Genomic DNA, 13,426 nt, shown 5'->3' on the forward strand with positions numbered 1-13,426 from the left:
ACTTTAAAAAGAATGCTAAACCAATCATTTCCCAGTTTTCTTATTCAGATGCTACTGTGTTTCCCCAAAAATAAGACCCTGTCTTCTATTTTCTTGAACTCCAAAATAAGCGCTTGGCTTTATTTTCGGGGAGGTCTTATTATTTTGAGGTGCATGGAGCAAGATAAGGCTCCTCTTGCTGTCTTATCTGATTTCCAGCTATGTGTTTAAATATTTTCGGGGAGGGCTTATTTTCGGGGGGAGGCTTATTTTAGTGCATGCTCTCAAAAGCCCGATTGGGTTTATTATCAGGGGATATCTTATTTTCAGGGGAAACGGTAATATCAGGAAAATGTCACGTATCCTTGTTTTAAAACATCAGCCACTGTATATTTGAGCTCTTGGATGGATACTATTTTCTTCTGAAACTTTTCTTTTCTTGGATTTATCCATGGTTGGCCTACCGGGGGTTGAAAAGCTCAATAAATCACGTGCCAGCGGGTGTCGCACACTGACGGTTGTGACGCATATTTTGAGTGACAGGGAGCTGCAGCAGAGGGGTGAAAGAGCCACATGCAGCTCCAGAGCCACAGGTTGCTGATCCCTGACCTAGACCAGTGTTTTCAAACAAGGCAATTTTAAGATGTGTGGATTTAAATTCCCAGAATTCTCCAATCAGATACTGGGGAATTCTGGGAGTTGTAGTCTATACATCCTAAAGTTGCCAAGTTCGAAAAACACTGGTTTTTTTTATATACCTTGTTTCTAAGTATTTGCTTCGCTTCCTTAGACACGCCTCCTAAAAATATTAGTTAAGACAGATATATTTACCTTATATTTTTATTCTACAATGAAGACAGAAGCAAAGAATTAATTCACCTTCTTTGCTAGCCTATTTTTCTTTTAAATACTATACCTTGCCAATTGCTTATTTGTGATATTCTGAAATAAATGTTTACCAGTTGGTCTTAACATTATTAATATCACACTTCTCCACCACACACCTGCCTCATTGTCTCACAGCATGTTTACATTCTTTTTAGTACTTCTTGTCTGGGAATAATTCTGTTTTCTGAAGGACACCATCTTTTTTTCAGAAACTTTCCTGAAACTCCTTGTTAACTATACTTAATGTCTTTTCTGGCCTGCAAAATATTTTTAAATGAATTTCTATTGTCAAAGTTTTAAGCAACTCTTAAGTACCCTAGGAAGACTTTGCTTCCTTTTTCTATCCCCCTTTTAGCAATCCATCTTTACAGAAGTTCCGCTTTTGAAATAAACAAGGCTATGTTGGACATACTGATTTTCTTTTCCAAAACTTTAAATAAGAAGCATTTCCCCTTAGAATATGAAAGAATACTTATAATTGAATTTTCTTGATGTAAGTGCATAAGGAGCAAATACATCCTATTGATGATTCCTTAGTGAAATTTTAGTGTATAGGTTATCACAGTGGTGAAATTCAATTTTTTTTACTACTGGTTCTGTGGGCATGGCTTGGTGGGTGTGGCATGGCTTGGTGGGCATGGCTTGGTGGGCATGAGAGGGGAAGGATACTGCAAAATATCCATTCCCACCCACTCCAGGGGAAGGATACTGCAAAATCCCTATTCCCTGCCCATTCCTGGGGGAAGGATATTGCAAAATCTCCATTCCCATCCCACTCTGGTGCCAGACAGTGGTGGTATTTGCCGGTTCTCCGAACTACTCAAAATTTCCGCTACCGGTTCTCCAGAATCTGTCAGAACCTGCTGAATTTCACTCCTGGGTTATCCTTTGGCACATCCTGGCAGAGCATTCATTCTCCTTTGCCACAACTCTTATTAAGGCTACTAGAGGTTTATGTCTACAAAACCCTGATTTTAACTTTTGATTCATCTGATGTTTGAATGAGGTGTTTATGTACAAAAGGAGAGGGGTCTCTCCATTTCTGGGAAAAAGCAAAGGCTTTATGTATTGTATCTATCAAAGCAGGTCTATTGTACAGTATATAAAATCTTTCACACCTTATTCAGGCCATATGGCCCTTTCATAGTCAATGGATTAGAAGGATACTTAAATTGATAGCAAGGAGTTGCTCCTTTCATTCTCTGTTCAACCAAAGAGCTTCCTTTGCTGAAGAGATACATAACCTCACTATACGTGTCCAGGCTTGGATTGCAATCGGAGTTCCCTTTGTAGAGTAGGACTTCCCTGGCTTCCATTTTTTCCTTCCTACTGCAGATCTCTGCACTTCATTAGAATCTCATGCAGGTGACTGGGGGTTCTTGGGAATTATGTGTTCAGTGTGCTGATGGCTGTAGTTCAAGAAAGCAGCAGCATAAATTCTGCAGAAATCCATGCAGAAATAAAAATGGCTTAGGCTTCTGTAAAGTTTGGCATCCAAACTTTAGTTATTCTCTCTCTCTCCCTCTCCCTCCCTCCCTCCGTCTGTGTTTCACACACACACACACACTCACACACCCCTCCATCAACTGAACCCTGATTTAGGATGTTCAAAGGGTATTGTGTTTGATATCCCTTATATAACAATCAAATAAGATAGGAGGGTGACATGATCCAAGGGCAGCCATCAGGATTGGGTCAGAGTGAGACTGCATCCAAGGTCCTCAAATCTAACTCTTGCAGCTACTTTTATAGGCTCTTAGCCTGATTGGACAAAGCAAGGGGCTATAGTCAGGGTTAAAAGTGAAATTTATAGAATCCAGGGCTGCACCCATGAAAATAAGGATATGGAATCCACCACTCTCCTTTATAACAGTTTCCTTTGTAAAATAAAATAAAATACAGTAATTTTTTTTTTTTTGTAATTATAAAATCAGGTGTGGCAGGAAGGTGTCAATGAGCATGATGGAGCCTTCGCTGTTAAGCTGGGTTGGTGCCAAAACTAGGTTTAAGTGATGACAGAACCAGGTATGTTTACAGACAGTATTGTACTGTATTCAGGTAAGAACTCTGGAACTCATGACTTATCTTCCTCCACTCTCCAGATAGGTATCCCCCAATAATCAATGATGAAATGGAAGGAACCAAAGAATGGGGCTAGAATCCTTCCAGCAAATCAACCCCCAAGCATACTGAGCTTTTTCAATCCATGCAGAATATTGCCCTATGGATAGGAAAATAGGGGAATTGCCATATGCCTACTATTTAAATCCAGTCAACACAAACCACTAAAAAAGGGGAATGTCACCACCAAATCTGCAAAGATGTGGTACCTGTGGATGTGTTGTAAGGAGTGAGGATCCTGAGACATAGGAAACCTTCTCATAATGTGACTGGATGATCCAGTTGGAGCTGCCCAGTGCATATCCAGAACTGAGAGGAGAGACTTGTACTGCACCAAAAAGCTCCTGTCGGAGGAAGGGAGAAGAAAACAATTGAATTCTGAATGAAACTATCCCAGAAAATAAATTTCCACATGTGCTGTTCTTATGGTGAGATGTAGTCTTAGCTCACTGAGCTGATCTCCATGTTCGAAGGCAATACATCCATGGTAAACAAATGGTGAATAACCAAGAACTGGAGAATGCTTAGAACTATTATCTGCTTCTGGTTTTCCCAGAAACTTTGGTTGGGTTGCTGTGAGAACAGAATTTTGGACTTACATCTTCTTGTATCTATAATGACTGTATTTAAAGCTGTTTTCTCTTTCTTTCTACAATTAATTCAATGTTTATCCCAAAGGTGCTTTTTTCAAGAGGCAACTGGACTTTCTGATTTTTCTTTGAAGATGTTTCGCTTCTCACCCAAGAAGCTTCTTCAGCTCAGGGAATGGAAGGATTTATACTCCTTGCAGACAGCGGGCCATTTGCATTCTTTTAGTGAGTCGTTGAGGCCACCTTGAGGTTTATCTGTGTCCTCAGGGTCACCCGAGTAGTGCAAATGGGTGTGGAGCCTTCTTGGAACTGTTGAAAGGACTGTGTTGTAGACTTCCATTCCCCACCATCCAGTCAGAGCTAAAGAAGCTTCTTGGATGAGAAGCGAAACATCTTCAAAGAAAAAACAGAAAGTCCAGTTGCCTCTTGAAAAAAGCATCTTTGGGACAACCATGACCTGGATGAGAATCTCCATAGACAATTTAATGTTTATATTTAAGACAGTGATATGGAAATTATTTTTTTGAAAGGAACACGGAAAAACAAACACAAATGTGAAAAGCATCAGCAAAAAATTATAGGCAAAATTCTTTTAAAAGACTATAAAAATAGAACACCTATGGCTGGCATTCACATGGACACACAAGAATGGATACAAAAGCATAACTGAGAAGGTTTGTGTGGAACTGCTTCCCACATAAACTTGGAAGCTTTGGGCAGGAAGAAGGAATCAATGAATATGACAGATTTTTATTTCATTCAGATTTTAATACAGACAACAGATTACTATCCTATGATAAAATGGATACAGAAGGAAAGAAGACAGCTACAGATTTCCTCCCCAAATCCTTTTTTTTAGAGAAACTCACAATTTTCTGGGAATATCCCACCAGCTGGATCTTACTGAGTGCAGAGTTAACTTCCTGCATGTTGTAGCATCTTCTCCATGTTGCAACTTCAACAGCATCTTTCAGGGGTGCAGGAAGCATCCTGGAATAGAGGCACAGTTAGAGGATTAGGGCTTGCCAGCATAATATAATTCTGGACTCATCTTCTAAAATTCCAAAAAATGATATCACAAGGGGGAAAAAAGAACGGCCTGAAGAAGAGCCCTTTAACAAGCACCTCGATTCTCAGCTTGTGCCAATTTGCATCTAATGAAATGAGGTGAGAGTCTAGCCTTTATTATTTCCCTAGCATGCTCTATTTTTGAGGAATTCAACGATTAGCCATGGTTTTCACCCCGCTGCTGATGTCTCAATGCCCAGTAAGATGCAATTGCTTCATCACAGAAAGAAAGATTAGGGTTGATTCAAAGCCCACAGCTGAAGTGGACTGGCACTGCCAAACCCCATCCTCCCCATACTATAAACCTACAGTGATCTCACTGAAACCAATCCAGTTTCTGTATCCTTCATAGCATAGAGGACATTCAATCTTGATTAGCCTACAGGTAATTTTTGTAATAATAAAATAGTCAGCTGCTGAGTTATGTTCCTATGGCTACCTTTTTATTCTTTAAGCTTCCTGTTTGGCTTTTTGGAAATGGGTGTTCCTGACTGGCCATGTGAATAGATAGATAGATCTACTCTCTTTGACAGCTGCTCCACTCCCCAAAATCCTGATGGGCCCACCAGGAAGACTGGTGATTTCTGCACTAACTGGCAGAAAAACATCAGTCACACTTAGTAGGCATTTTACGCAAAGAAACATGCCCCTGTTGGAGGTCTCGATGCTTTCAACGGAGAACTCTTTCAACTATTTACAGTAATTTTCTAGGCAGCCTGACTGGAATGGGATTTGGTGTGTTGCTTCCAGTCTTTCTCAGACCACGACAGAAAATAGTGCTGGGGGACATAGAGTTCATTGCCTTGATCACTGGCTTGTTCTAATCTGTCCCCTTTGCTCTGCCACATCTACCTGCCGGATGGTTCCTTAAGAGCAGGGGTGTCAAACTCGATTTCATTGAGGGCTGCGTTAGGGTTGTGTCTGACCTCGGGGGGGGAGCGTGGCCGGGGGGTCATGGCCGGCTCGACATCATTTGTGTTGGGGGCACCTGTGGTGGCCAAGTGTTAAGGTAGGACTTCCTCATACCCTCCTTCATTCTCATTATAATCTCCTTCCTTCCTTCCTTCCTTCCTTCCTTCCTTCCTTCCTTCCTTCCTTCCTTCCTTCCTTCTCCTTCCCTCTTCCTTCTCCTTTCTTCTTCCTTCCCCTCTTTCCTTATTTTTCCTTCCTTGCTCTCTTCCCATCTTTTTCTTTGTCTTTCCTCGTTTCCTTTCTCCTTTCCTGTCCCTTCTTGGATGCTCAAATGCAAAAGGGGAAACATTTCTCCCTTTGATTTATTTTTAGTCTGTTTTGCTAGCCCTCTGCCAGCGAAAATGGAGCCCTGGAGGGGCACGCATGGTCAAACTTATCTAGAAGGTAATGATATCCACAAGACACCTGGAGGGGAACCACAGTTCTGTGAATTTTGTTATTATGATGGCTATTTTGTTCCCTGGAAAAGCTAGTGCTTATAAATACTGAGAAAGTGAGAGAGAGAAACATACAAGAAACAGCAAATGACAGCATTTGTAGCACATAAAAAGAATGGTTATCTCCTGGGACATAAATCTCTTGCCGTACTAGGAAACCAGGCAGGAATGCAGTGAAAGCTGCCAAAGAGTGGAAGAAGAATAGGGTCCTTATTTTGTATATTAAACAGATACTAAATCAAAAGCTCATTCCAGCTCATTTCCAATGATTTATGGAAATTGGTCAAGTTTTGCCGATTTGCTTATTTAAAAGAACTTAATTTATTGGGGAAGCTGTTGGGTCAATGACCTTCTTCCTATAATTTAAGACACCAAAGGAAGCGTTAATGATGGCTTCTGCCAAGATTGCCTGTGAACATAGTATGCAAACTGCCATTCCAATATATCCCAACAGAAAGCAAGGAATATTTTGTCCTCTTCTGAGTAATAACAAAAATTTAAGGAATAGAAAAACCTTTTCCAACACACACACAAAACATTATATCTAGCATTTTAAGCATAGCATTACAGATGATTAGTGAAACACAGTAGCTCCTAAATTCATCTGCTATTTACAGAGAAATCTGGATTATTTGTCATCTGGAGATTTGAATGAAGATCTTCATTGGCGGTGGGGTTACATAATTATAAATGCTGTGCTGATACCAACAGACTTAGCCACTTAATTCTTTCTTTCCTAATTCCAAAGGTTTACGCACAAGTTAAAAATGGAAATCATTGGGGGATTCCAATGTTTATTTCCAGCCACTGTAAACATTGCTTCATGGACTTCATACTCCACTTTATGACTTTTGAATAACACTGATCCATAAGAGACAAGTCATCTGGTTTTATGAAGGAGAGAACTGCTTTTGAAGTGACTTTCTAAATTACTTCTTTGCTGGAGCACTGAGGGGATTTTAGTTTTAGACATCAAATCATCTCAAGAAATAAGTAACATTGGATAGTTGCACATTATTAAGTATTTTCATTGTACTCATTTTTAATTCTAATTTCAGTCAGGTTTCAGGAAAGGATTTAATATAGCGGCAGCTTTGGTCATGTTTTTAGTTGACCTGTGACAGAGTTGGGATGGTGGTAGGTATCCATCCTTGTGCTCCTTGAACTCTCGACAGCTTTCAATACTGCCAATCACAATATTGTTTTGAGCTGATTCTGTGGTTTGGGGGCATCGGTTTACAGTGATGCTTTTCCTTTCTCTGGGGCCGATTCCAGTTGGTGTCGCTTGGAGAAAGAGATTTATTCTTTTCTTTGCCAGAAATACAGGAATTGAGAGCCCCATCTCTCTACACACTAGATAAGGTGGGAGAATTCCAAATGAGATGTTCCCTTCAAGATAGGTGATGGCAATGAGATTTCTGCACACCACGTTCATTGGTAGATATTTGCTAGGGGATTAAGCAGGATCCAACATGACTCAGTAAAAGATGCAGGGTAATCTGTGTCATGGCATAGACATTCAACAACTTGAAACTGAGAAGCATCTGCTCAGTTTTGATATAAAAGTTTGTTCTTGCCTGAGAATTGCTGATTCTTGCCTCACCAAGTACTCTGCTCCAGTGGTGAAATCCAATTTTTTTTACTACCGGTTCTGTGGGCGTGGCATGGTAGGTGTGGCGTGGGTGGCTTTGTGGGTGTGGCAGGGAAAGGATACTGCAAAATCTCCATTCCCACCCTACTCTGGGGCCAGCCAGAGGTGGCATTTGCCAGTTCTCCGAACTACTCAAAATTTCTGCTACCGGTTCTCCAGAACCTGCTGGATTTCATCCCTGCTCTGCTCTAATTTCATCACCTCATCAGTATTCTGCTTTGTCTGAAATCTCACAGGAACTAGACTCCGGCACATATTTGATGTGTTCTTATTTGGTAAAATTAAGTCATATCTGGTTATGTGGAGCTTACAAATCAAGACCTTGGACACCACATTGAAGGCTGCAGTACCTTTTCATGAAGAGAGCTGGTGTTTTACCAAAGGATTATAACATCACATAATAATATAACAAGGGTTAATTATGCTACTGACTCTGGTATTTGAATTTCTCAATTCCTATTGGATATTGATTAGAGTCTTCATGATAATTTCTCATTTTTAGGATTATCTGAGGATAGAAACAAGAGAGTATCATTTAACACTGACGAAAGACTACCATCTTTAGGCCAGAAGACACAGAAGATTATACTAAGAATTCTGTCTGAGTTACGGAAAGTCGTTACTTGTTGTCATTCAGCTTTCTTTCTGTTGCTCTAGTTCAGATCCCAAGGAAATCTCTTCTGGTTCTATCATCCAGTGTCCATTTCCTATTTGCCCTTTACTTGCCTTTCAAATGGTCTAGGCTTCCCTTGCATTGAGATAACAACAGCAATAGCACTTAGACTTATATACCACTCCATAGTGCTTTACAGCACTAAGTGGTTTACAGAGTACAATCCGGGTCCTCATTTTACCGACCTCGGAAGGATGGAAGACTCAGTCAACCTTGAGCTGACAGGATTGAACTCCAGACCATGGGCAGAATTAGCTTGCAATACTGCATTCTAACCACCATGCCACCCGAGCTCTTCTTGTTTTTGTTTGTTTGTTTTTATTAAATTTATATACCGCCCTACTCCCGAAGGACTCAGGGCGGTGAACAGGCACAAAATAAAATACATAGATACAAAAGTTAGAAACATAATTAAAACCAGATTAAATAGTTTAGCCCGAGACAATTAAAAATCCTAACAATTTAAAACAGATTAAAATTTCAATTTAAAAGAATTTTTAAAACAGGGGAGAAAATTAGGCCAAGCCGGCTTGCTGGAATAGAAGGGTCTTAAGAACACGGCGGAAAGTGCGCAGATCCGGAATCCTCCGTATCTCTGGGGGAGCTTGTTCCAGATAGTGGGTGCCCCCACCGAGAAGGCCCTCCCCCTGGGGGCCGCCAGTCAACATTGTTTGGCTGACGGCACCCAGAGGAGCCCCTCTCTATGAGAGCGTACCGGCCGGTGGGAGGTCGTTTGTGGTAGTAGGCGGTCCCGTAAATAACCAGGTCTTAAGTCATGGAGCGCTCTAAAGGTTGTGACCAAAACCTTGAAGCGCACCCGGAAGACCACCGGGAGCCAGTGCAGCTCGCGCAGGAGAGGTGTCATACGGGAGTGCCATGTTGCTCCCATAACCACCCGCGTAGCCGCACTCTGCGCCAGTTGGAGCCTCCGGGTGCTCCTCAAGGGGAGCCCCATGTAGAGAGCGTTACAGTAGTAGTACAGTCTTCATGAGGAACTTCTTTTTCCACTGATATAATTCCCTGTGTGAGGCTAGTCAAGTGGCCAATCCTGCCCTTAGGTACGATCCCAATGTGTCCCCTTTGGCTTTCCAACAAATCTCTCCAACATTTATAGAGAATGTGCCATTATTGAAGAAGGGGAGTGAAAAGCATTACCTTTATTATAATCCATTATGACACCATTTGATTTACAAAGCCTCAATGGGGTTTGATGTTGTCAGCAGTTGGCTCACGTTGCACAGAGTAATGGGGTGGAAACATAAACTATTCCGGTGCACTTAGTATATTTTTCTACAAAGCATTTTTTCCCCAAGAATTCCAAAGCTTATAGCCGTACTCAATAAAGAAAGCAACTCAATTGTATGCAGCCTATTTAGGACTGAAGCAGCTAAGCTACACATCATCTTGCAATAAAGCAACACCCTTGACAGTTATGAGAGTCAGAGAGTGTGGCAGCACAGCACAGTCACTACAGCTAACTGAAAACAAAAAGAACAGTCATGTCAACGTTGTATTTTATAGACATCATTGCCCTCAGGAAAGAGGTTCTAGTATGGTCACAGACAGTAACACACAATAAGACTAAGCCTACTCATGGTTGCCATTGACGAAAACAGTTCTGAGAACAAGACTGCAGGGAAATTGCTGCTGATTTATGGGCACTGACACTTGTTGAGTTTCCGAAGTCACTGGTGACATGTACAGGGTGCCACGTTCTCAGCAAAATCTTGAAGTCAATATACGCCTAGTCCCACATGGCACCACTAAGCAGCACAAAACCAACACAAGGCATGCAATAAAATCTAAATGCCAGCATTGTGCTAATCAATCCTAATTCAAGGAATAACAATCTGATTCTGAGACATTACACCAGTAGAATGTTCACACAATTCACACAAATAAAGGAATTTAGCTAGCAGTGCCTTCATTTGATCTACCTGGCTGAAGAAGTGGAAAGGGGGGGGGCTTCTGGTTTTAAGAACTCAATTTTTCCAGGGAGGAGGAAAGGGGAGGAGAGATGTTTTAAAGACAGAATGCTGCTAATTCATATATACCAGAGGTGGGTTTCTGACCAGTTCTGGAGAACCGGTAGCGGAAATTTTGAGTAGTTCGGAGAACTACTGCTGCCACCGACGATCTCCCATCGACCTGTGCGCTCCCACAGAGAGGGCCTCCTCGGGGTGCCATCAGCCAAACAGTGCAGGCTGGTGACCCCCAGGGGGAGGGCCTTCTCTGTGGGGGCACCTACCCTCTGGAATCAATTGCCTCCAGAGATAAGGAGAATCCAAGACCTCGGTGCCTTCCGCCGTGCCCTTAAAACCTTCCTTTTCCAGCAAGCCGGGCTGGCCTAATTTTTTAAGTGTTTTTAAGTGTTTTGTTTATTGTTTTTAATTAATGGGGCCAAATTTATATATGTATATTTTAACTGTATTTTAATATTTGTACTTGATGTTTTTACTTGGCTGTTCACCGCCCTGAGTCCTCAGGGAGAAGGGCGGTATACAAATTCAAAATAAAATAAAATAAAATAAAAATAAACTGGTAGTAAAAATTCTGACTGACCCGCCCCCATCTATTCTCTGCCTCCCATCTGATCAGGAGGAAGTGGGGATTTTGCAGTATCCTTCCCCTGCCACGCCCACCAAGCCACGCCACGCCCACCAAGCCACACCCACCAAACCAGTAGTAAAAAATGTTGAAACCCACCACTGATATATTCGTATCCTGCCATTTAAACCAATTTTTGCCAAGCGTACACAGAATAAGTACAGTTTTTGATGGAAAGGATTTGCTGCCTAGGGCTTTAGTTATCATTTGCTGAACTGGAAACTCTTTAGGAATCAGTAAAACTGTTTTAACAAGAGACCTTCATGCTACTTATAATGAACCCTGATTAAGGTAGTTTGTAACATCCTTGACTGGATTAAAGTTTCTGAAGATAACCATACACAGTAATCCAAACATGAAGAAACTAAGTAACCAAGGCATGACAAAAATGACATTGCCAAGTACAGGTAGTCCTCAACATACGACCACAACTGAGCCCAACATTTCTGTTGCTAAGTGAGAAATGTGTTAAGTGAGTTTTGCCCCATTTTTACAACTTTTCCTGCCACATTTGTTAAGTGAATCACTGCAGTTGTTAAATGAGTAACACCATAGTTAAATGAATCTGGCTTCCCCAATGACTTCACTGGTCAGAAGTTCGCAAAAGGGGATCACATGACCCCGGGACACTGCAATTGTTATAAATGTGAGTCAGTTGCCAAGCATCTGAATGCAAATCATGTGACCGTGGGGATGCTGCAATAGTCATATAAGTGTGAAAAATGGTCATAATAAGTCACTTTTTTCAATGTTGTTGTAACTTTGAACGGTCACTAAGAGAACAGTTGTAAGTCGAGGGCTACCTGTCAGGGGTAAAATGCTCCCGGTTCGGACAGCGATGGAGGCGGGTGGTTCGGAGAGCCGGTAGCAAAAATCCCTGCGCCCCCCCAAGCCCAGCTGAGCCGCATAATCATCAGAGGGTTTTTCTTTTAATTTTTAAAAGCATTTTTTCTACAACCTCTTCGGCTGAAAAAATGCTTTTAAAAGTAAAAACGAAAAAGCCTCTGATGATCGCGCGGATCAGCTGGGATCGTCAAAGGCTTTTAAAACCATTTTTTCTACAACCTCTTCAGAGGTTGTAGAAAAAATACTTTTAAAAGCCTCTGATGATCCCAGCTGAGTTGCCTGTTCGGCAGAGGCTTTTAAAAGAAAAAGAGCCTCTGCCAATCAGGCAACTCAGTTGGGATCGTCAGAGCCTTTTGAAAGCATTTTTTTACAACCTCTTCGCCAAAAAGGTTGTAGAAAAAATGGTTTTAAAAGTTTAAAAAACAAATGGCCACGCCCACATTACCCCACCACCACCAAGCCACGCCCACAGAACTGGTAGTAACAAATTTTAGATTTCACTACTGCTACCAGTGTAGAAATAGCTGGTGTGATAATGGATATCCCACGTTTAGAGAATGAGACTATGGATGTTGAGCATGAGAGTATGGATGCTAAGAAGATCATATTGTACGCCAGTTGTGTCCTTTCTAGATTGTGAGGCCCTGTGCTCAGTCCTGATCATCACACACTTGAACTACTGCAATATATTCTACATGGGCTACCCTTGAAGAGCATTCTGAAGATACAGCTGGCAGATTTTGAACAAAAATAGAGGAAAGGAAGAGAAAAGATCCAAAAATTTTCACTCCAAATAGTCAGTAAAAATAGTATAGCAGCAGATAATACGTATAGACCAAAAATAACAATTCAAACAAAATAGTAACATTTGAGATTTCATTTTCATTTCATTTTCATTTTATTAGATTTCTATACCGCCCTACTCCCGAAGGACTCAGGGCGGTGCACAGCCAAACAATAAAAACACATACAATACAAAATTTAAAAATAGAATAAAATCAAATTAAATAATTTTGGCCCCGACAAATTTAAAACCCCAAACTTTTAAAACCAATTTAAAATTGAATATATAAATACTAAAAGATATTTAAAATTTTAAAAATCTTTTATAAAAGAGGGGGAAATTTAGGCCAGGCCGGCCTGGTGAAATAGTAAGGTCTTTAAGGTGCGGCGGAAGGTGCGCAGATCCGGGATCCTCCGTATCTCTGGGGGGAGCTCGTTCCAGATAGTAGGTGCCCCCACAGAGAAGGCTCTCCCCCTGGGGGCCGCCAGTCAGCATTGTTTGGCTGACGGCACCCGGAGGAGCCCCTCTCTATGGGAGCGTACCGGCCGGTGGGAGGCTATTGGTGGTAGTAGGCGGTCCCGCAAGTACCCGGGTCCTAAGCCATGGAGCGCTTTAAAGGTGGTAACCAAACTGTCTTATGACTTAGTAGGAGTAAAAGAGGGGAAAGGGAAGAAGAAATAAGATCACCAACTGAATAATAGATTAAAGACCCTTAAAACCTTTATCACATGGGTCCAGTAGTGGGTTCCACTTACCTTCGCTACTGGTTTGGAATCTGGAGCACGTGCATGCTCGCGCTTGCTTTGCTCA

General features: G+C 41.5%; 1 protein-coding gene across 1 annotated transcript in view; it reads right to left on the reverse strand.

The window, feature by feature from the left end:
- The window catches only part of INTS9 (integrator complex subunit 9), an 82,668-nt gene that overhangs the window by 40,412 nt on the left and 28,830 nt on the right, over positions 1-13,426 (reverse strand). The window contains exons 7-8 of the mRNA XM_070947239.1: positions 4,448-4,568; positions 3,198-3,332 (exon numbers count right to left, since the gene is read on the reverse strand). Of these exons, the coding sequence (XP_070803340.1) occupies positions 3,198-3,332; positions 4,448-4,568 (256 nt within the window). The remainder of the gene's footprint in view (positions 1-3,197; positions 3,333-4,447; positions 4,569-13,426) is intronic.

The sequence above is a fragment of the Pituophis catenifer genome, unplaced genomic scaffold, assembly GCF_029215685.1.
Source record: "Pituophis catenifer annectens isolate HBS135680 unplaced genomic scaffold, rPitCat1.0.hap2 SCAF_1, whole genome shotgun sequence".
In the NCBI taxonomy this organism is placed as follows: Eukaryota; Metazoa; Chordata; class Lepidosauria; order Squamata; family Colubridae; genus Pituophis; species Pituophis catenifer.